The sequence below is a fragment of the Anguilla anguilla genome, chromosome 13 (genome assembly GCF_013347855.1).
Source record: "Anguilla anguilla isolate fAngAng1 chromosome 13, fAngAng1.pri, whole genome shotgun sequence".
Lineage (NCBI taxonomy): Eukaryota > Metazoa > Chordata > Actinopteri > Anguilliformes > Anguillidae > Anguilla > Anguilla anguilla.
This window is the reverse complement of record NC_049213.1, coordinates 30,443,035-30,467,470: the sequence shown is the minus strand read 5'-3', so window position 1 is coordinate 30,467,470 and position 24,436 is coordinate 30,443,035. Positions and strand designations below refer to the sequence as shown.

General features: G+C 42.2%; 2 protein-coding genes across 9 annotated transcripts in view; both read left to right on the top strand.

Annotated features, from left to right (window-relative positions):
• The window catches only part of LOC118211077 (protein kinase C-binding protein 1-like), a 28,082-nt gene extending 23,475 nt beyond the window's left edge, over window positions 1-4,607 (top strand). For all 3 annotated transcript variants that reach the window (XM_035387867.1, XM_035387865.1, XM_035387866.1), the window contains 6 exons: window positions 430-870; window positions 1,256-1,440; window positions 1,521-1,601; window positions 1,697-1,775; window positions 1,903-2,142; window positions 2,463-4,607. In XM_035387867.1, the coding sequence (XP_035243758.1) occupies window positions 430-870; window positions 1,256-1,440; window positions 1,521-1,601; window positions 1,697-1,775; window positions 1,903-2,142; window positions 2,463-2,638 (1,202 nt within the window). In that variant the 3' untranslated portion in view covers window positions 2,639-4,607. The remainder of the gene's footprint in view (window positions 1-429; window positions 871-1,255; window positions 1,441-1,520; window positions 1,602-1,696; window positions 1,776-1,902; window positions 2,143-2,462) is intronic.
• A 3,715-nt stretch (window positions 4,608-8,322) lies between these two features.
• The window catches only part of LOC118211900 (death-inducer obliterator 1-like), a 33,589-nt gene continuing 17,475 nt past the window's right edge, over window positions 8,323-24,436 (top strand). For 2 of the 6 annotated variants that reach the window (XM_035389475.1, XM_035389471.1), the window contains exons 1-7: window positions 8,323-8,426; window positions 15,959-16,109; window positions 18,202-18,317; window positions 19,830-20,685; window positions 20,927-21,281; window positions 21,426-21,650; window positions 23,864-24,071. In XM_035389475.1, the coding sequence (XP_035245366.1) occupies window positions 18,236-18,317; window positions 19,830-20,685; window positions 20,927-21,281; window positions 21,426-21,650; window positions 23,864-24,071 (1,726 nt within the window). In that variant the 5' untranslated portion in view covers window positions 8,323-8,426; window positions 15,959-16,109; window positions 18,202-18,235. Of the gene's footprint in view, window positions 8,495-15,958; window positions 16,110-18,201; window positions 18,318-19,829; window positions 20,686-20,926; window positions 21,282-21,425; window positions 21,651-23,863; window positions 24,072-24,436 lie in introns of all 6 variants that reach the window. The other 4 variants (XM_035389474.1, XM_035389473.1, XM_035389472.1 and 1 more) reach the window with 4 other exon arrangements.

Genomic DNA, 24,436 nt, shown 5'->3' with positions numbered 1-24,436 from the left:
ACCTCAGCCTCAGTCTCCTGCCCTCTCGCATATGACTGAACTTTTGTCTTTGCTCCAGGTAGTGCTGAACAGAGTAAGCAATTCAACTGACATGCCATAATCTCAGTAACGAAACACCAAAACATGTCCAAAATTTTTAAATTTGAAACGGGGCACAACCTGTTGACTTTTATTGTTTTCCTGCTCTCACACAACTGTCATTGAGTCCTTAATGACATGTATTTTGTGTGTGGAGTTTTCTCCACTACTTTTAGGTCTAGTTGACCTATTGTGACCTATAGTGACCATCTCAGTGGACGTAACACACACTGCCCCCTCATGTGTAAAATAAGGACAATCAACCACAGTTGAATAGCACAAGCTATTTACACAGTTTCCTCCTAATCTGATATGTGTTATTTGTAGTTAATATTATTTTATCCTGACCAGGTAAAGCTCCTGCACCCTCCAGTGCAGTTCCATTGCCACCTATCGAAGCAGCTTCCTCCACCCCAAGCGTCAAAGACCCCTCCCAGCCGCCCATCACCATCCCCCTCAACATGGTCTCCTTCACGGCATCCGCCCTCCTGCCCAACGCCCCGTCCACCGTGAAGAAACAGCGCCCCCTGCTGCCCCGGGAGACCGCCCCTGTGGTGCAGCGCGCCGTGGTGTGGAACCCCACCACCAAGTTCCAGACCTCGTCCCAGAAGTGGCACCTGCAGAAGGTGCAGAGGCAGCAGCAGGGCCAGCAGCCGGCTGCGCAGACGCAGGGAAGCCCCCAGCAGCTGACGCAGACGCAGTCCCAGACGCCTGCCCAAACGCAGTCCCCCGCGGCCGCGTCGCTGCAGCAGTCCCCCAGCACGCGCTACCAAACGCGGCAGGCTGTGAAAGGTACCTGCCCGCCATTCCGGCTCAAATTCTGTGCTTTTACCAGGGTTGGAGTTTGTTAGACAGCCACAGATGGACCACTACGTCCAGCATTTTTTTTCTGCGCAGAAAATGCACCCAGACTGGATCCAAACAAGCACAAATACCAATGTTTAAAAAAATCAGGGAAACACAAAGAAGCTCACTGTCATATTAGTTGTTCATATTGTAGAGGTTTGTGTAATTACCTATGACCACCGAAATATGGAAAAATGCTCAAATCTAATGATACCAATGTACTGTCATGCCAGAAATGACAGTGCACTGATATTGAAAAGGGTGCATTTAGGCATAAGATGTTGGTGAAATTCTTGATTGCTAATGGGCTCCCCTCTGATGCACACTTCAGCCGTTCAGCAGAAGGATGCCCCTCAGGCCACTCCCACCACGGCCGTGACCTTGGTAACCACCACTCCAGCTGTGCCCATGATTACTGCCCCCTTGACGGTCAACACACCCTCGTCCTCCGGGGACTTCCAGATCGCCACCACCTCCGCTGACGTCGCAGCGGACATAGCCAAGTACACCAACAAAGTGAGCCAACTGCCCTCGCCAATCACCGTGCTGTCGGTTCATGTGAGGAGATGAATTCATTCTCAAACTCTGCATTTCAGATTATGGACACAATTAAAGGTACAATGACAGAGATGTACAATGACCTCTCTAAGAGTACATCGGGAAATACTGTAGCAGAGGTGAGTTTGGGCTGGTAAACCCCAGCCAAATTACATTTATAAGCTGTGGAGTCTGCCTGCATAAATAAAACTGATGTTTGCGTTCATTTCTACAGATTCGGCGTTTGAGAATCGAAATTGAGAAACTGCAGTGGTTGCATCAGCAAGAGCTTTCAGAAATGAAGCACAATTTAGGTGAGATCTTTTTTTCTGAGCTCATTTTCAACATCTGATCCAACGGATTGTGGCAGCATTGCAGGCCAGGCCAGGCCAGGCCAGGAAACTCAAGGTAACTGTATGGATGTGTGTGTGTGCGTGTTAGAGCTCACCATGGCAGAGATGAGGCAGAGTCTGGAGCAGGAGAGAGAGCGTCTGGTGGCTGAGGTGAAGAAGCAGATGGAGGTGGAGAAGCAGCAGGCGGTGGATGACACTAAGAAGAAGCAGTGGTGCGCTAACTGCAGGAAGGAGGCCATCTTCTACTGCTGCTGGAACACCAGCTACTGCGACTACCCCTGCCAGCAGGCCCACTGGCCCGAGCACATGAAGTCCTGCACACAGTCGGGTAACACAGCCTCTCTGCACACACTGCACACGCCCACACTCGCGTACACACACACACACACACTCACTCACAAGCGCACATACGCACACACACACACACACACACACACACACACTCACATGCTCACACACACACTTACACACAGAGAAACATTAACACCTGTAGGCGCTCTGTTTGGAGAGAGTAATGCAGTAGTAACCAGTAGAACCCCGGGTGACTTAATTCCACCCTGTCCCTAGTGGGTCTCAGCTAGCTGTGTGCTGCTGCAGGCTCCTGCCCACAGTCAGCTTACGCCTTTGCTTTTCTCCCCACCGTCACAGCGACGGCCTCTCAGCAGGAGTCTGAGACGGAGGCAGCCACAGACGCTACGAGCAAAGCCTCCGGACAGCCAGCCAGCGGCCAGTCGTCCCCGACAGAGGCCGCCACGGCGCCTACAGACACAGACTGCAGCCTGGAGAAAAGCAAAGACAGCAGCAGCGCCGTCAGCGTGTCCTAACGTCCGTCTCACAGCACTCATCCTTCTGCACGCGCTCAGTGTCTGCGCCCTAACCTCCGTCTGACAGTGCTTAAACCTTCCTAATGGACTCGGTAACCCTATCCAAACCTCTGTACCACAGCGCTTAACCTTCCTTAAGGTCTCCGTATCAGTGCTTCCTGTTCATCAGGCAACACTGTTAGCGTAGCCTAACCCCTGTCGCACTGCACTGAGCATCCCAATGCCTCCTGCTCATCGACCCTGGCTTTGTAAAATAAAAAGTATCGGTTTTTATACAAACTAAACAAAATGGGTCCTGCTCAGTCCTGGGCAACACCCTCCCTTCCATTCGTTACACAGGTGTGTTCCGCTGTTATTGGCAGCTGCAGCAGACATAACGGTGGAGGAGCTGGTGATCTATCCACTGCCTGAAGCAGCAGTCTCAGGTGTGACCGTAGAAGGGCCGTGGTTCAATTCTACCAGGCCTCTCGGACCCTTCCACACTCCAGACCTCATACTCCAAAACTTAGGGAAAATAATTCTGTATTCCACAGGGGGAGGAGTGTGTCTGTCCCACTCAAAAAGGAGAAGATAAAGCAGAGTGAGAGATGTGGCACTGAAGCACATCTGTGCAGTGCCCTCTCACAGTAAAGCGAGAAAATTGACACTTTTCACCTACAGTGAGGAGTCTGTGTTTCCTTAGGTTTCTTGCTCAGGGTTCTTTTGTTATTTTGGCATGAAACCTGACATGTGGACTCTGGAGGTCTCTCCCAGAGAACGGCTCGCCCACCTCCTGGCATTCGAGGGCACCTCTGATTGCCGGGACAGGGATTACGGTGTTATTGAGGCTTCTTTACTTCACTCTTTCCCAAACTGTGTATAAGCTGTCAATGGGCTAAAGCAATCAGAGAGCTGTATCTAATGGAAATTTACATATGTAGCAAAAATAATTATCCCATGTCTGAATTTTAACTGACCCCCAACACATTCTTAGCATTTAATAAGTGCATAAAAACTTTAGCTAAAGGTACCAGCATCACAGACTAGTACCATTACCTTCCAAAGAACTCTCAAATAATGACTCAGTCTAAGTACACATACAGTATAACATACTCTGTACATAAGCACACATCCTAGATCTGTTTTAAGTTATTTATTTTAAATTATACACAATATAGTGGAAAATGTTACTGTGTAATTGGCAGTGATTACTATGTAAAGATGCCTTTTGCACAGTGGATGAGTTGTATTTTGAAACCGAAGTTTTATATGATATGGTACCGAGACCAAGTGATGTGATGTATGAGAGCGAGAATTTCACCTTGTCTTTGTTTCCTTTTTTTTCCTTTTTTTACTGTCATGTAAAATATTATTGATTTATATTCATACTCTTGTTTTATGATGCAGTAGAAACAAATATGTAGACCTATATCTTAAATTATACATAGAATTTAATGCAGAGTGATTCAGAATTGTAAATTTTTTTATTAAAAAATGAGATATGAACAACTGTTATTCTTTACAAAGCTTATGCACTTCTCAGTGCATACTTTTCTGCCTTTTAAACAATGTATAAGAGTTGTACCTCCCAGGTAATAGAGCTCTCGTTCATGAGCTTCTGGAAATTGTGGGAGGAAAATAAAACGGCAAAAGGTTAGCTGATGCCTTTTTTAAAACTGTAGGTATAGAACTACAAGATCAGACGCATGCACGTCCTTTCCAGTGTAACATGCTGAATTAATGCACATATAAAGTCCAGTATGACTGCCCAGCTTGCGTATGTTTGACTGATGCTTTCAGTGGAATGTCTGATCTAGTATTTCTATTTCTGCGGCCTTGACCACAAACTGTCATCTTTGGTCTGAGCCAACTCTCAAAGCTCTGTTGTATTGACTGTTAATATGTGTTTTTGTGTGATGGTATGATTCTTCCCAACAGACAAAAGAGGGAAAAGGAAAAATAAAAAAGGTGACTGTATATTTCTTTGTGAGCAATTTGTCTTGCGTTTTTCTTTTTTTCTTTTTTTTTTTACATAATGTTAATAAAGATCTTGGGGTCTGGAAGAATGTTTGACTGAAGCTTTATTGTCTCTTAAGGTTCTCAGAGTCATACTGGTATTGATTTCCAGTCCCTGTACAAATATTCAAGGTTGGGACTGCACCTCTTTTGAGTGCATGTATACAGTACAGGCCAAAAGTACTAGGCCACCTGTGTTTTTTTTTTTTTTTTTAAACCTAAGGCGGAGAAGAATTCAGTTAATATATGAGCATTTATTGAATAACAAACTGTTTTTTTCAGTTTCTACCTACAATAATACAAAATAATGAGTTTTACTTACTAAAAATAATCTTCGACACGTATCAACACGACTTTCCTCAAAATAGCCTCTTTTGGCTTTAATTACAATTAAACAAATTATTGGAAATCTATCCAATCACTTTGCAAACGGGGAGTGGGAGGGAGGTGAAGGGGTAGTTTAATAAAATCTTATCTACCTTAAATTTATTTAAAACCACAGGTAGCCTAATACTATTGGATTGTAGTGTAAGTAAAATGGGTACTAAAGCTGCACGAAATATGGCAATCATTAGGCTTATATGCACTGGGCCAAGTAAACATATTGTGGCTATTCCCCGCAAGAGGTTTGTGGGAAACAAAGAAGCTTAAGATTTCCAAGTGCAGTGTTCAGTACACACTCAGAAGGGTCCAGCTGATGGGCAGTAATGTTAACAGAAGAAGACCAGGAAGAATGAGAGGCAGTAGAAAAATATCTTGTGGTGTATACAAGCGGCCAAAACCAGACTTCGTTTTTGAAGCTCATTTCCTGGTGTTGTAGTTCCTGGTTGCTCACTAGCGCCACTACGGATGGCTCCAGTATAGGTGTTTTCATATCCGGTTTCCATGTAAGTCTACGGTACAAATGAGATCAAAATACAAAGTCAATAATTTTTTCTCACAAGAACAAATAATCATAATAGGTGTGTTTTATTCGTCTTATGACTGTCCATGGGTCGATTTCATGATTTATTGCGTCATTTGGCCACAGTGCCAATATTTGTTCTGGACCAATGAGGTACAGCTTGCGTCACTTCCGGATTACTGCAGAGGACTGAGCTACAGAAGGGGCTACAGTCTATGGTCACTGGGGTGGGCGGCTCCGGCCACGGTCCGCCTGTGCTAAGTCTGAAAATACAGGCATCCCATTTCGTGGTGATTTAATTATGGCGTGTGCTATTTACAGCTGCACTAGACGACCATAAAATAATCCTCCTCTTAAGTTTTTCGGTAGCCGAGTCATTTTTACTGTTTCCTTTAGCCTACTTAACCAAATAATTACTTGGCAGAAAGCGTAGTCAGCTTGCTATATTTGGTAGTCCAGTAGTAGCCTATGCTACAACAGTTCGCAACTTCGGCTACCAAGCCATTTGGCTAGCTAGCTAACCTTAACCAGCAAACATTCAATCTGCCAGACGTGTTTGACGGCTTGTCAGTCGTGTACATTCCGTAAATGTCTACATGGGCCATGCTTCACGCATGTGACAAAGCTAGGCTACTATAATCCCGATTTTGGGATAAACACTTTTTCAGTTTCACGAAGCGAAGTCTCAAGGTTCATTTGCTGAATATACAACACACGATGAAATCACACACAGAATTTAACGAAATTAACCATCTTGGCATTTAGAAAGGATCATGTTTTTAGCATTTAAGAGACCGACAAGCTAGGCATTTAAGACCGTGGTTCTCAGAATCGGTTCTGGGGGCTCCTTGCGTCTATTATCTTTTCTCCATTGGTTTTGATGATTTACAAGAAAAAAATAATAGCCTAATATAATAATAATTAGAAATTCGATGTAGGCTACATCATTTTTGTCTTCATGCACCAGGTGGAAAACTTGCTGTACAAAGTGCGTTGTCATATTTACACGCCTGCAGATCAGCTATTAAAATACTTGGTAGATTTGTTAATCACCGCTGACAGTGTCAATTATTATTCGATAGAAAGTGATTTGCGAACGATCGGTCAGCTAGCGTCACCCAGCAAGTGAACACCACAAACGGCGATGGAGTAGCTAGTAGCAGTTACTGGCTCATTAACTGACTGTGGCGAAAACCTACGACGATAACTTGCTCGGTTAACAGCAGATCTACCAGACAGTTATACGAAAATTAGCCTAGTCAAATCACCAGTAGCCTACACGTCTCTGATTGATTGACCATCAGTGTAGTCAATGTTATTCCCCTGTGGTTCATATTGCTAATGCGTGAGCTAACCACGGATAGCCTACCTAGCTCACTGGCAAGCTGATATGCTAGCTAAGCATATTCGTTTTGCTGAGAAACATAAATTGAAGATAACTGAACATAGCCTAATTGTATTTTTAATGTCATACATATAACGTGATTACATGACACAGTACAGTCACGGATGGAAATTAAACTCCGTAAACATCTGATAATATATTTTAAAACGTAACGGCAGACAGTCAACTAGCCTCGTTCAGGTTGATGGGCTTTTCCGCACCGGACTGTCAATCAAATTGTAAAAATCACAAGACCGCTTAACTCTATGGTTTTGGCTCCAAATCGAGAAAATGGCCGCGCCCGCCATTGAGCTTCAAAATGTGTTTTAGAGACCCACGTAGAGTCAATGGGTGACGTCACAGTAGCTTTGTCCATATTTTTTACAGTCTCTGGGTGTATACCAAAAGTAACCGTTGTAAAATTACACTGTAACTACAGGAAGAAAACTCAATACAGCTAGAGAGAACCAGTTCCCCTGACTACAGTGAAATGAAAGTTTGTACTTTGGTTTGTTATTCAATAAATGTGCATATATTATCTGAATTCTACTCTACCTAAAGTAAAAAAAAAAACTTTAAAAAAAAGAAAAAAAAACAGGTGGCCTAATACTTTGGGCCTGTATTGTATACATGAGTTTTTCTATATGAAACGCCACACAAGTAGTTAAAACATGCATTTATCAGTACTGGCACAAATTATGGAAATACTGCAGTTTTAAACAGATTTAGATAATTAATGCAATATTTTGCAACTATTTCTCTTTTTGGCATAGTAAATGTAATATCAACATAAAACAGAAATGAAGAAATAATTAGAATTTGTGTTAAACAAGTATTAAACATTACTCCTTCCTATATGTATTAATTAATACTTACTTAATTTAGCAGTCTAATCTGTTTTACTGTGGGGACTTTTATAATCGGCTTGCTCATGTATTTCTTGGCCCAGTATTTTTCTACACAAAATGATAATATTCATTTTCTTTGAATGCCTACTTTATTTCCAATTCCGGATGGTGACATAATGTCGTTACCATTCGTGGTCAAGAAGATAACCGTTTTGAATAGAAGACGAAAGGGTACAGATAAATGTTTCCTACTAGACGTATTTAAGCACAAAGTTTCCATTTAATTTGTTCCAGTGGAACAAAGGACTTGTAAGCCATATTGGCTCGTGAAGATATATTAAACATGACTTATTGTATACTTTCTGTGCGTTTACGATAATTAACAGATTTTCTTGATCACTCTTATGCAAATATGTTAGGAATTTTTTGAAGGTACAGGAATTGTGAAAAGAAATACTTTGGCTCATGTGAAGAGCTTTGTGGCCTCTGCAATTCCACTCCCAGCCTTTGGGGTCGTGCTACTTCGTCCGGGAGTATTTTGTTTTGCCTCCCCCTTACCAGTTTATGCCACTTCGACCATTTCCACCACGGAGAGAGAAAATGGAGGACTTGAATGGGGATCGTCCTAAATTTTAAAACACCAACGAGGACAGTGAAGTGAGTCGGTCGCCTTCCGCTTTAATCACAAATGTCGCTGTTTAAGACGAGCAACTACCTATAATGAGGTTCGCAAGAATAACTACTGCACGTAGAAATGTTTTTTCTTCAGTATTTCTATCGGCTGTCTGAAGCGTGGTCTGATGGTGGTGACATTATGGCGGGCTATGTCGTAGCTCGCTAGTCAGGGCGAACCCTCTACCAGCTAGCTAATATTAGCAAACGAAACGCTTCTTGCCATCGCTTTCACGATGTAGGTTACCAAAGCTAGACTGCCCAACCATGTTTTAGCTAGTTATGCGCGCATAGGTATGCAGACTGATGAATGGTATTGGCTTTCTACGTTCGATTTATATAGTTATCACTGTGGTGATTTATTAGGTAGCATGCGAACGCATAGATCGTCGGTTTGGCCTTGACTAGCTATAGTTTTTCCTTGGTAAACATGCAGTACTTAAGATAGTTGGCTAATTAATTTCAGCCATTAGTCTTCTGTAGGTATTTATATTGAAGTTATAGACCAGTATGGAATTGACAGTTAACTATTAAAAGCAGCAGTTATTTCGGTAACAACTGGTTGCTGGCTAGGTAGCTAACCAGCCTGATCTCGATAGATAGACTAGCCATCCGGCTAATGTTAGCTAACGTTACGTAGACTATAGTTGAAATAATACTGATGGTATTTAGGGAGCCTGTGTTCGCAGTTCCATGTCCTCTAGTTAGACTATCTGTGTAGATTTACTTTGTGTTGATTATGTCCCTGTCTCTTTGTTCGGTTAAGTTACGTTAGACTAGAACTAACGTTGGCTAATTTGCCCATATGCTAACTTAGCTGGCTACCAACCGTATGAAGTAAGGTTAGCACAGTCGTCTCACTAACGTTATGAGAGGCAACTCGATGCGTGCTATCAAAGTGTTATCCATCGCGACATTTACAGATGTTAAATGCAGTCTACAACATTTGTACTTAACGTCGACGAAATTAGTCTAGTCTACAGAGCTTAAAACACGATGCAGCAGCGCATGCCATCAAGCGCCAACGTTAACATTAAAATGGTTTCCGACTGTTTATCGGATTTCACAGTACGTTAGCTGTTGAAGTAGCCTATCCACGGAGGGCGCTGTGCATTCTGCTGCAGCCCAATAAATTAACGCTAAATCCATTTTTATTTAGTCTCTGATAGCCTCTAGCTATCGTCCGCGGAACAATTATATTTTGGTAGCTATTGCTTGTGGTCTATGTTGGATTTGTGAATTGACTAAAAGTAAAGCGCATCGTTGAAGCCGACGTTGTCTTGGTATAGTTTTGTCTGTGGCGTTGTCGTAGTTACGGTAACGTTAGCTATGAATGATAAATCAATAGCAACATTACTTGTATGTGGCTTAGAGTCTAACGTAATTTACACAGTCCCGGTCTAACATTGCTCACTTGTAACTAAACCGTTGGGTCAGTTGTTTTAAAATGTACCTAATGTTTGATAATGCACATATGGTCATTTGTATTCTTTCCGTAGTCGTGTTTTATATTGTGTAGCTAAATATTGTTCTTATTTCTTCACCTTCATAAAAGCCAATCTTGGAACATGCGTTTAAAATTAGCACAGTATTCGATGTGCTTTGTTAAAAATGCGATCTACTTGACTGCTTTTTTCGTCTTGGCCTTTCAGTAAACTTAAAAAAAGCAGCATGCTGTTTTGGAGGCCTTGTTTTGATGTAGCTGACACTCCGACTACAAAATCTATGCGTTTTCATTACGTTAGCTTTGTTGGTTAAATCTCCTTTCTCTGCAATGGCAGTGTTTGGTAAGACACACGAAACAATCCCATGCAACATAGGGTCTTCAGACCAGTTTTACGGTCCGTTTTTATTTAATCTTTCTCACCAGGCTCCTTAACAAAGCCGCGATGATCCGTACTATAATTGCATGTCATATCTTTCAAATTGACTTTATTTAAAACTCATTTCTCACCAAAAAAATAATCGTGTCTGCTTTTCAAAACGGACATAACTCCTTATGCACGAATTAAGATTTTTTTTCTGTCTTTTGCTTGAATTCGAATGTTCGGCAGATGGCAATATGCAAGCTTAGGAGTTGTGTGCGTGTATACTGTATATGCAGTCACGTAGTGCCAGCCACATTTCATGTTACTCTGATGCCTTCATAATTTTCACTCATGAATGTTGATTCAGATATTTTGAACCTGCAGGAAATGCAGAAACGGTGTCTTTCACGGAATACTAATAGCAGTTTGTTTCTGAATATTTAACCCTTTGGAGATAGATTTGGTGGCTTTTATGCTCAGACATGGGACTTAGTATTTGATAAATTTGTCTTTATATATTGTTGGGAACAGCAACTTGGTCCCCCCCCGATAGGCTGTACACATGAAGTGTATATACGAACAGAATTGTAATCCGTCTCCAAAATGGAAGGCTATGGCAATCGGATACTGCAATTTGGGTCTGGTGCCATCTAGTGGTACTTGTAATGAATCCACTTGTTTCTCTACCTTTTGTACTGAATGTTTTTGTTTCATTTAAACCTGAAAACAGGCACCTGTTTTTTCCATTTAGGTTGTTCTCCCCATGATTAATATGTAGGCAGTTGAATTAATCTTGGTACTTGTTCCATCTTTTGGTGCACTGAACATTACCATTGTGTGTGTAGAATGATAAATTGATAAAATGTAGCCACCCCGCTAAGGTTGCATTTATTGACATCCTTGAAGACTTGCATGATGTAATTTTAAAAATGGCAGTACTTTGAAACAGTACATTTACATAGTGGTTCTTATGTTGGTTCTTATGCATGCTGCATGTATTGAGTCAGGGTTCCAGCTACTAAGCGCTTTAGTAGCATTGCCTCAGAAAGGAAACATGGTGTGATTGGATAACTTGTTGGCACATGTCAGTTAGCTGCCATTTCTGTATGCACCCAAAGCAAGCCTACTGTGCTGTTTGCTCAGGAAAGGTATTTACCTGCACTTTGCCCTGGATATGGCAGACCAGAGGCTGACTGGAATGTGTGACTGTTTATGGGGTCAGCTCAGACCTAGAGTGGCTATAAATGCTATGCAATAGGAGTGATATTTGCATTTGTGAAGTAGACAACCATTTGTAGCGAGCTAAAATGCTAATTTGCTAAATTTGCTAAAATGCTAATTTGCTAATTTGAAATGGTAGTTGATATTCGAAGTTTCAGTGTTGTGGCCAAATGGTAGGAGACGTCCTTAGCGGCCACTGGCCAATTAAGGTGTTAAGATGATGATATTAGTCAAACCAATTTCAGACATTTGCACATTACTGTAATTAGGATTTTCTTGGTTAGACATGTTATTTTCATCATATTGCCATTTAGTTTAATTTATTCAGACATTGTATTTCCTTTTAAAAGCTAATTTGTTGTGAGATTCTATTTTCTTTTGCACTGAAGACTATACTTTACAAAAAAAATGAATGTTAAACTTAGAGAGAGTTTTTTCATGTTTTATGACTTGGGAATGAGGAAGGGGGTCTTCAACAGTCAGAATTTGCTTCCATTCAAACTTCAAAATATTGTGAGTGTATCAACTCGTGAGCAGAGCGTATCATTGCATCTCTATGGCCTTTACAAACCTGCTGGTAGATTGGATTGTGAGTAGCTTGGTTTGCTGCAGTGTGCATGCCAGTGAGAATTCATATTGAGAGAAGAGATTTGATTGTATTTGTGGTCTTTGTCTGTGTTTCATGTGTCTTGTTGTAAGAGATCTTGGCCATGCACCTGATGCCCTTAACCCTGACTGAGGGGTTGGGCAGAAGAGCATGACTGATGTGGAAGCGGTGGCTTGGATGATGTATATTAAGCCAATCTTCCGTCAGCCACTGTGAGCATGCACAGCTGCAGTGGCATGCAGCATGCAGACTTTGCATAGCCACCTGTCCCTCCGCTGTCTCACAGTGTACACCCCAGGGCATTGTGGTCTACAGTTTCACCCCTATAAAGGCTGGATGAGTAAGTGAAATGAAGGGTCGTCTGGGAGAAATGTTTTGGCACATGCCTGTTGTGAATTCCCTTTTGAGAGTAGCTTTGGGTTTTCATTATCCCGTTTGCCTTTGGGGTATTGAAATCATCAACCTGATGAGAATGTGGCTTTTTTGAGGGCGGGGTTGGGGGGAGAGACTTGGTATTGACGGTGAGCATAAAGGTTCAGAGTATAACTAATAAACAGTCCAATTAATTGAATTTTGGGTTTATTTCTCATATCATGCAATTTTCTTATTGTGGTTTGAAATGGTGTTAAGTGAGTCTTCAACCGTTGTTAGGCAACTCATTTGTATGCGAGAACATATACTGGTTCCCCAGCTAACTGGCTAAATTAGGCTTGCCAAGCAAGCAAAATTAGCTAGATAGCAGCAAAATAATTTCTGGAAGGACTTTTAAGGTGAATTTTTAAATAACTTTTTATGAGCAAGTAAGGTTAAATGGCATGTTGCACAACCTAAAACCCTGCAGATCAGTGATTTTGTTTTAATTGCCTGATTTTCTGTCATTAATTCCTGGTTGTAACTACCTGAAGTATCAGTTTACTTAGCTTCCATATTGCTTCTAAAGCAATACGTAAAACAAAAATTATAATAAGTATGCATTGCATTTAAGAGAACTTGAAGTCAAACTTTATATGTATCTTCGTTTTAAAATTAATAGGAGCCTCATGAGCTTTTTTTTTTCTGCACAGAACCGATGGGTAATTTTATACCACATTTATTTGTGCCATTAGAGTGACTGGGTAATCAGTATGTACAGGCCTTGAAATAACACTGATAACGGCATTATTTGAATCTGAATGTTCAGTGTTGCTGTTTCCTTGTTGTTAAATGCAAATGTAATTAAAAATTCTATAAGAGGGACAGTCATTTACTAAGATTTCTGCTGTGTACAGAATGTCTGGTGGTATTTGCTGCTATATATAGCTAGCAATTTGTGAGTTTAAATACTGGGTTGGAGTGGAGATACGGCACTTCAAACACACCTGCTGAATTAACACAGATATGAAATCTGAGGGAATTTCATATTCGTCCACTACAGTATTTGCATTTGTTTTTATTGAAGAAATAACAACAGATTTTTTATTTGCATCCAAATTATACAGGAACCTTAAACATTGTTCCATAGTTTCGGTCCACTTGTCCCCACTGCATGTACTGTATGTTCTTTAAGTGGTTATTTGCATGTTTTTTTCCCCCTCCTTTGTAACTTTGACTTGGCTGATTGCTCAGTGTTAAGAAAGGAAAAGGTGTTATTTGCTGAAATATACTCACAGTTCAGGATGAAGTGCATGATGGTTAGAGTGGATTTTGGCTCATTGCTCATCTAGTATTTTGATATTTGTGGGTCTCAAGCTAAGTACGTTTTCATTCTAACTTTATGCAAATGTTATTAAAAGGTTGACCATCTAATAATATGAATCGGGTGCATTTTCATCAGCTTAGTGAACGAACGATGCGCAGGGTGAGGCGAGACAACATCATCAAAAACATTCCAAACAGAGAGGGGTTCTCAGGAACTGCTTGCCTTCGGGGAAGTAATAACTCTTTTGTGCTATCCCTGGCCATGCTTCTTGTTTCCGGGTGGCGACTATATGGGAATGCAAAAGGAAATACATTAACGTGGAAATGGCCATACGACCACGGCTGCAGGCCTACACGGGGAACAAAGCCGTGTAAAGCAGTTCTGGGAGGTCGTTGTGCTCAGAAATTTTAAGGAAAGTTTTTGGGTGCGAGAATTTAGGATGTCCAAAATGGCATTTGAAGACCTGTGCAGCCTGATCAAGCCATTCATTGGAAGTTCATCCTGTACTTTTTTTTTTTTGCAAATTCCCTTTCCATCGTTATTTATCGATGTTCACTTAATCGAATAGCTTCAAAATCCACCTCAAGCAATCATAAAAAACATTTTTGTGATATTTTTTTATTTTTTTTATTTGGCATTTCCATTCAGCTTTTCTTATTCTAAACTTTAAAATTTGCATAACATTACTTGATGTAAATATGACTACTGAAATGGGGGTTCTTTGAAGAAAGAGGTAAAACTGAAATGACTCCGCTAAGTAGCATCAATTGCCTTGTCCTTGGCCTTATATTAAGCGCGTTGAGTTTGTGATAAACTAATTCAATTGCAGAGTTGTCTTCCAATTTGAGCTTTTTGGAAAACAGAGCCCCTGGTAAATCCAGAGTAAGCTTGATGTTTTGTGTAAAATTTGCTCTCGGGGATGGTTTTGTCTCCTGTCCTTTTTGAAGGTCTTTTAGCAGTGGATGGTAAGGAGTAGTTTTTGGCCGTTGTGTGTTTTCTGTGCTGCTGTTTCTTCAGAGATTATATTACATTTAGTGTGATGTCATTGATAATGGGTTGTATTGCTAGTTAACTTTTTTTTTTTTGTTAGTCTGTCTTCTGTACGAATGATTCATTTGAATTAGCATGTCATATCAAAAAATATATTTTAATTTAATTGCTCTTAATTTTAGTTTCACAGTGCTGTTCAATGATTTAGTATGGTTAAATGATTTGAGAAGGGGTGTAGAGATGGGCACATGAGTTTAAAAACAAATGACTGTGATATAGCCCCTTGTCAGACGTCGGTAATTCTTAATCTGCTTAATCTTAATCTGTTACTGTATAGTGCTAAGTCCTAAAAGCACCATATGTAACCTTTTCCAGTATGTGTTCCTGAATTGATGCGGACATAGAACATAGCCCCTAGAATTCTGCCTGGATTCTTTATAAAATAGATTTCATGTATATTTGTTATTTTGAATTAAAATAATTAAATCATCTTCCTTTGTTCAAGTCTGTCTGGCCCTTGCCTATGTTCAACTTAATAGACCACTCTAGGAATTCCATTTCTATGGTGACTTTGACAGATGACCGCTGTGCACCTTTTGACCGTATAATCCTCAAAAGTCCTGAGGGTCTGATTAGATCAGAGCTTTGACCCTTCTGATGTCCCCGAAATGTCAAACCGGTGTAACTTCCTGTTTGAGTTTCTGGGTAAAGATGGCGGCTGTGGGAAAGGTTAACGTCGCGGGTGGAACTCGGTTTGTCGTTGTTGTGTAGGCTTGTGTCAGGAGTGAATTGTAGGCTGTTGTGCTCGCGTGGAGAATAACGGCACCGTGTCATGGTGCCATGTCATTCCTAGCACGTGCAGATGCCTTTTAATATATTTTGTGTAATGGTGTGTGTTTGACACTGAGTGTCAGTGGAGTTCAGTGGCAGAAGGTTGTGTGGTTCACTTCTGAGCTCATGTAAATAGAATAGGTGCGCCTGTTTGAAATTCCGCTAACACGCGCACACACCCTCCCGCTTCCGGCTCTGTTTACTATTGGATCATGTTTCTGTGGAGCATGTTTCTGTCGTGCTTGCATGCTTGTGTGTACCTTGTGTTTGTCACCATGTGTGTGTGTGTGCGTGCGAGTGTATATTTGTTCCTGTGCATGTGACATGAAGTGCTTTCCATTCTTAGCTGTGCACTAACTGGATGTTGTCTCTCCACCCCCAGCTCCAGTTACCACAGTGCCCAGCCTGTGATGTGTACTGGGCGAAGCCTGCAGTAAGAGAGGAGCCTTTGCCTTTCTCCACAGAGCAGAGAGGGTGGCTGCTGACCGCTCTGCCTGCTTCGTACCCTGGCCACACCCACTGAGGAGAAACAGGTATGGGCCCTATGTTACCTGTGAACTAGCATCCAGGGCAGTGTGCTCTTATGTACCCTGACAGGGTAGTCGAAGTCCGGCAAAGAGTGGGCTGATTCCAGTTGGCAAGAGAGTGTCTGAATATAGTATTCAGTGACTTGGAAATATTTCAGGAGAGCAAACCTCTCCACTTAAATAACAAGAGCCAACAGGGTTGTGGATTTATGACTGTTCATTACATGCATGTGAAGTCTCACAGGCCTTTGACTGAGTAAGCTTGAACCAGTTGGTGTCCAGTTATCACACTGTGGTAAAATGCAGCAGTTTGATACAGAAATTTTGTGCACCTGGCTGGTGTTGAATTCCTTTGGTTGGTTGAAAATGGTCTGTGTGTGCAGGGAAAGTGTGGCTTGGTGCGTGAGAAGTTCTACTCTATGACTGGACTGAAAAATAAAAAAAATTGTAAAAATTGCCTTATTTGGTTTCGAATGTTCTCGTAAGAAAGAAGGCTGAAGATTTACAGTAACTGGGTGCAGTTTTCATTAACTTGCCACCAAGGACCAGAAATTGTGACTGATGACATTGAAATCCCAGTGTCCCATTAGCTAGGAGTCAAACTAATGTCCATACTGTTTGGGAAGAGCTACCTGTCAGCATGTAAAGCAACTTTACACAAGACTTTTTTTTTTTTGCCATAAACTGGGATGTACAGTGGCAACCCCCCTCCATCTTAGACAGTCTAATTACAATTCCAAGTTATCCAATTGGGAAGTGTATCTGTGCGGGAGGATGTTATTTTAAAAGATGCATGAGAATCAGCATCTTCTGAAAAGAGAAGGATGAATTGAGCTATGAAACAATTCAAATCCAATTTTCTAGTTTTTATCAGTCTGAGCTGGAGTCATTGGTAATAATCCCTGAGTGGGTTGGGTCTTTCAGACTGGTTTAAAGGTCTTCAAGTACATTCATATCTATTTTTAAAAAAAACTATCAGTTCAGTGTTCTATTCAATACTTCTGTTGACCCAGGGGTCGAGTTGGCATTCATTCAGATATCAGTTTCTTTTCATGGAACAGTTTGGTGAAGATGAAGAAATGTTTGTACATCTGGAGTAATTGGTCATTTTGAAACTAATTGTAACTTTTCAGTGCTTGCAGAATAGCATATGCAGATTATGAAGTGTAACGTTGGGTTTAATAATTTGATCCTTAAGGAGGATGCGGCTTTCCTGACTTGTTGAAATGAAACCGATGGAAATGGAGTTCTTTGTGTCAGCAATACGTCTTTTTTGATGTGTTTCAACATTGAGTAGTTGGCAATAGTGTCCAAAATACAGGTCTAAGTAAAACAGCAGTAGGAAGTGCATCTTCTCAGTTCAGTCATGTTTGTATTCAGCTATTTAACTAAGAGGAAAAAATACTGTTACATTGATTTCTTCTCCCTTTGGTATAGCCTATGTTCTCCTTGGGCATGTCCAGAATATTAATTTCCTTGACAGAAACTGGAATAATTTGCAGTTTTGTATCTGAATACATTTTTGCACAATAAATGTTTCTGAATGACGAGTGCACCCAACAATTCATGAGGTGAAAATCAATGCAGTGGAAAAATTCTAAAAGATTGCATACCATTTGCTCCTTCATTTATGAAGCAAAATGCAACCACAGTACTGTGCCTTCATCAGGGTTTTTGTTGCAAGGAGCGAATGGTGTTGTGTCTTAAAGAGACGCCATTTTGAAAAAGGAACGGAGTGACTCTTGAACCGTTCAGTGAAAAGGGAGATAGTGAGTTAATTTCCGTTTGATTGGATAAGTTGGAAGTCGGATATCATCTCTCTTCCAACAAACACAGCTTTGTGCAAAATTGGCTAGCACTGTTAATTACAATTTTAGCCGAATGAAAATACATTGTGATACACATTGGCAGCCAGTTAAAAATCCTTTGATGCTGCTAAATGGCCTGAGGGTGAAATGGGAGTAGTGAACGGCAGTGACGCAGACAGTGCAGCTAAACACTTAAAGCTTTACCGATCCGCTGGACACTGCTCAAATGGAAGAGACTTCCTCAGGCTAAACCTTACTTCCATTTAATTTTGCTTCTCTCTTGGTTGTAGATATTGTGATTGAGTGTGTAGTGACTTTTCCACTATGGAGGACAGTATGAGCCCAGAGCGTTCTCCCGCTCCAGGGCCAGAGCAGAGCCAGGACCCTCTGGATATCGGCTCTCAAGGTACTTTGACAAGCTGCTTTATGGTTGGGCTAATGATTGCGCTAGCAGGGCTTGAAATGAACAGCCAAATGCCCGAGTTCTAATGCTGGTAAACTCTATCGCTTGCAACTGCAGATTGATTGATGCTTGCCCTCAATTTCGACAGGTGTTTCGTTTGACTTTCCGCTGAAGAAAGACAATTTGGTTTTAACACAACGGTTTCCATTTGATGCTTTGAACCTCAATGACAGAGCACAGAAACTGAGAGTACGTCCCTTGTAACCTGTAGCTAATTCCCCTGACATTATCCCATGTTTCATACTCTGTAGCTAAATGCTTCAATCTTCCTAGCTCTGAAGTTTCAGCACAGGCTGTGGTCGCCAGTTGTAGTGGTAAACAGATATGTGGAGAGAGACAGGCAGAGGAAAAGAAGAAACATTTCATGTAACTTCAATGATCAGTGGAAGGTTTTTGTCATTAAGACAAAGGACTGGTTGGTTTTTGATGTTGCAGTGGTCATTTTGTTACCGTTCAATTCTGATTCATTCAAATCTATGACCATAAGAACCTATATAAAAATAATTAATTTGCTGCAGTGAGAAATGCAATTTCTGAAAAGGTGTAAAATGTAGAAAAGTCAACCACAGTCAGGCATGTCAATTCTGTCAAGAGACCTTTCCCATATGCAGTGTGAATACGGATTAACGTTAATTTAACTAGACATGTCACTAACTAACTATGTCACAACTGTAGGCTAGCTGTGATGCTATGTAATGGTAGCTCACTGGTGCTTTGCATCTCCATCTTTGCACATCTGGTTGCTTACCTGTTTGCATGCCTGAGGTGCAAAGATGGAAGAATTCATTTGTTGGCAGAGTTTACTGCCTACTTTTAAATCACAGCCGATCTCTGCCCATTGTAAGCTACACAGTATTGTCCATTTGAACACAGGGGATAGTTATATTAAGTGCATTTTATTAGTATTTCTTTTGGTGCTGTGTCATTGAAATCTGAGTGATAAATGGAAACTTGTGTGCAAGAGAATGAGGTTCAACTCAACGGGAACGCTGCACAATCTGGATATTTCATGAAAAAAAACATTGGCTATAAATATCTTAATCCAGTAGCCCCACTGACTCGTTCTCAAAAATGTTTATTTCAAGCCTTGGACTGCTCATCGCGTTATCTGATCCTCTGCATACTTCCTCTTATTCTCCACTAAGTGGGCATGCTTTTAATATGGGAAAATGAAATCAAATGGAAGTGCATGGTAAGAATGACCTTTACCCCAAATACAGGTCTGTTTTCCTAATGCCTGTTTTACCCAATCAATGGCTAAAATCTGCAGTCTTTCAGAAACATTTCCCTCTCCATTCTGCAGATGATCTGTCTTGCTATTGCTTCTCAGTACCATGCATTTACCCGCCGTTGTGCTGTCGCTCTCTGGCTGCGGCACTCAAAGTTGGGATAAAAGCTTTGGTGGCTCTTCGCATGTTAATGTCCGACTCAGACTTCATCTTGTCCTGTTGACAGCCTCGGTAGCAGCGGAGGAGAAGGGGGAGCAGACTAATGAGGACGCCAAGCCAGAGGAGTCCGAGAAGTCTGTGAAGGCCGCCGGTGAGTTCAAGAAGACCTGGGGCTTCCGCAGAACCACGATAGCCAAGAGAGAGATGCCCGGCGACACGGACAGCCAGGACGGCCGGAACGCGCCCGTGCGCCGCAGCGGCCGGCAGGCCAAGCGCACCGACAAGATGGAGGAGTTCCTGTCCACCGCCAAACGAGGCCGGGGTGGGAGGAGGAGCGCCCCCGCGCACCTGGAGGCCTCAGACCCGCCGTCCCAGACGCCCACCGACGCCGAGACCGCCTCCGAGGCCAGCTTCGACGGGAACGCCGAAACGAAGGCCGCCGACGACAAGAAGTCCCCCGAGAGGCCGCGGGCCCGCCGGAGGAGGGCTGCGGCCAAGCCCAAGGGCGGCTCCGTCAGCGACAACGGGAGCTCGGAAAACGAAGACGAGGACAACGAGGAAGCGCCCGTCTTGAAGGAGGAGCAGACGACCCAGGAAGCGGGCAAGACTGGGGACCCCGAGTTGCAAGAGGGGACCGAGAAAAAAGAGGAAGAGGAAGAGGAAGAGGAGAAGGAGGGAGAGGAGAAGCCCGCCGCTGAGTCCAGACCGGCGTCTGTTAGCCCGGCCAGGGCTGCCAGCAGGGACTCCACACCTGCCAAGAAAAAAGTCACTCGGCCTAGAGCGGGGAGGAAGGCCTCTAAGGACAGGAAAGGGGATGATGATGATGACACTGATGAAGATGAGGACTCCTCGGATAAATCTGACGACGAGGGCTACGATCCCAATGCGTTATATTGCATCTGTCGACAGAAGCACAACAAGAGGTGGGTCTGTCCCTCACCCCTCCGTGACATAGTTATGTCAGTGCTGCTGTGCAAGAGTCGTAAACACAGGTACGATCACTTCTAGCTTCTAGGGAAGGAAACCGACACAATAAACCAATCGAAATCACCCTAAAATGCAAATGGCACAATAAGCAGGCTGCCCTTTTATCTGTCTGCATTTTATCAGTTGTTGGGCACCATTGCATTTTTTTGGAGAGCTGAAGTCTTGTTGTGTGTGCAGGTTCATGATCTGCTGCGATCGCTGTGAGGAGTGGTTCCACGGCGACTGCGTGGGTATCACGGAGGCGCGCGGCCGCCTGCTGGAGAGGAACGGGGAAGACTACATCTGCCCCAACTGCACCGTGCAGAAGAGCCGCTCCACGTCCCCTGCCAGCGCCTCCGAGGGCGACAAGCGCCCCGCCCGAAAGGTTGGCCAGAACTCTGCTGAGCAGGCTGCTCTCTCTTCTGGAGTGGAGGACAAACATGGCGAAGACCTGGGCATCAAGGGGAGGATCGAGAAAGCCACCAATCCAAGTGGGAAAAAGAAAATTAAGATATTTCAGCCGGTATGTGATAAACACATAACACAAACACAGGTGATGAACTAAGAGCATTCAAGCATAAGTCTGTTCAAATGTCTGAAATATGAGAGAGAGTGATGTATATTTCTTGCTTGGGGTTTTTTTGTTGTGTAGTTATGTCTTGGGGTGTGGTTTTGACATGCTCGAGTTGGTTAACAGGCCGCGGAAGCAGCAGCAGCAGCCCCAGCAGCCGCGCTGCCCAAGTGCATAGGCCCGGGCTGCGGGAAAAACGCTCTGCCAGACTCCGTTTACTGCGGTAACGATTGCATCCTCCGGCACGCCGCGGCCGCCATGAAATCCATCACTGACGTGAAAGAGACCAAACCAAAGGAAAAACCCAAGCCTAAAGGACAGAAGAAACCCACCACAAGGTCTACTGTCAAGGTAACCAGCTGAATTGATCAATTCCTGCTCCTGTTGAGCAGAATAAGGGCTTTCCCCTTATTCATACAGTCAGGTATGCACTGCAGCTGTCTGTGTTAAATACCTAATTCGAGGGTGCAATAGCAGTAACGCACATGGGCATGAAGCACCCTGCCTTTTGAATCAAACAGCTGAGCTTTGTATCAACAACTCAATGCCACTGTTTATGTGTATATTCAATTTAGGTGAAGTTATTGTTATTAGATTATAGTGTACAGGTAATTATTTATATAGAACCTTTCAAAACCAGGGTTACAAAGTGCTTCTCAGTAAAACACCTTATATTTTAACACATATCACATACATAATGTCACATAGACAAGAGCTCAGGAACTAAGAAAAGCCAGAGAATAAAAATGGGTTTTAAGACGTTTTTCAAAGTGATCATGTCATTATGTTATGTCCAAAGGAAGACTGTACCAAAGTTTTGGTGCACAAACGGCGAATGCACAGTCCCCCTTTAGTTGTAAATTTGTCTCTGGGTTAGCCTGTGGCCCTTGGTTAGAAGACCTAAGAGACCTCTCATTACTATAGGGTGACAGTAGTTCAGAAATGTATTCAGTGGCTTCTTCATGTAACGCTTGGTAAATAGTTACAAGGGTTTTTTAACTAATTGTAAAAGTCACTGGTAACCAGTGAAGAGAGAAGCACCAGAGTGATATGCTCTTCCTTGAGTCATGGTAAGAAGACCAGCTGCTGCATTTTGGACTAGTTGAAGACGAGCCACAGCTCCTTGGCTCAGACAAGAAAATGGAGCATTGCAATTATCCAAGAGTGATGATATAAAAGCATGACTCATTTTCAGTGTGTCCTGAAGAGACCGGACACTTTTGACCTTAGCAATGTTTCTTAAATGGGAAGAAGAAACAGGATTGTACTGATTTCTTAGTATGCAAGGCAAAATTCAAGCAAAGATTTTTTTTAAAAAAGAAGAAAAAGAAACGCCTACATTTTTAGAGAAGCGTTTGATGTTAGATGTCAGTGGACCAATACAATGCTCTAAATTACATTTTAGCGCAAATCACCCTCGGCAAAATGCAACTGCTCTGAAATTTCTTGGTTGCTGAATTATGAAATTATGAGGCTTTGCACATAACTGTAATTGTAGTGTAGGCTAATGGAACTGAATAAAAATGGTCACTTGTGATAAATTTACAAATCATGCTATGCAGAACGCAAATAATTTCCACAGAGTTAGTCTTACAAAAAAGTTACCCATCCAATCCTTAATGGCTATAAAACGGATTAGACAATCTAATAAGATAATTGCATTTGACTGCCAAATACAACTGTACTGTCAGCATAAGAATGAAAAGATATGTTAAAATGACGTTTTAACTATCTAGAGGCAGCATATGAAGGAAAAATAAAATTGGGCCAAGAATGGGGCCTTGAGGCACCCCACATAAAACAGCAGCAGTTAAGGACATCTTATCACCAACAAACACTGACAATTCTTATCAAATAAATAAGATGAAAACCATTTAAGAGCAGTCCCTGATATGACAACCCACTGCCTAAGACTGTTAATTGGGATGTCATAATCAGTTGTATCCAGGGCTGCGCTGAGATCCAACACTGTCAGAACAGAGACCTCACCTGAGTCTGCCTGCATTAGAATGTAATTTGGTGCTCTCAGCAATGCTCAGAAACACTGACTGGAACGGTGTGTTAACAGTGGATCCTATAAAACCGCAATTTTATGGTCTGATTTGACAGCCTTCAATTCAGTTAATTCATTATGTACATTTTTAGTGGCTCTTTCTGCATATATGACAAGTTCATTTTCCATGATTAATAGGCTAAGTTTTATACGTGTGGTGTAATGCAATACATTCCTGCTTTATCAAAATGCATTGCACAAGTTAATTCTATGGACTGAACAACCTTGCAAGGGACAGATTGGCTTCCATCATCACCCTATAGTGCCGTTGTTCACAGTGAGTAATTGAGATGTTTCCGGTAGTCTGGAATGTAATGTTTTATATTGATTGTGTGACTGTTGTTTTGATATCTTGCTACTTGAGGATGGTTGCAAAATACACATCTCCTTATGGCACTTGAGCCCTCCACCAATAACACTCCTCCAAAAGTGGACACCCTCTTTCTCATATTACAGTACATGTGCAGCAGTCACCTGAGTTTGCTTAATTGGGCCTGTCTGTCTTCTCCAGAAGAGATCGGCTGGAAGGAGGTCCACCGAGTCTTCTGGTCAGCCAGATGATGACGACGACTCCGACAGCGAAGATGAGGAGGAGGATGAAGAGGGGGAGCGCAAAGAACAGGAGCCAGCCGTTGCATCCTGGTCCAGCGACCATAATTACAATGCAGTAACGCCAGAAAAGACTGCTCCAAATGCTTCATCTGTGTTTAACAAATCGTGTATGTATCTTCTGCAGGTTTACCAAACACCTGACATAATTTTGTTTTCCAGTTCATTATTAGTTTGAATGCCATACATCTCACACAAGGTTTTCTAATGCAGGCAATCTTTAGTATAAGCTTGTCCATAAGAACTATCCTTGACAGTCCTAGCACTTCACTTCAGAGATCAGGCCATACTGTTCATGAACGCAGACGGTGGTAACAGTGAGTTTTAGTGATCTAAACAGACGTGCCTTGAGTGTTTTCAGTCTTCTGTAGACTGGATCGCAGTAACAGGTACTAGGGAAGTGAATTGTGGGTAAATTGCCACAGATTTGGCAACAGGTAAGTACACAGCGCTGTAATGGTTGTGGTGTAGTTCT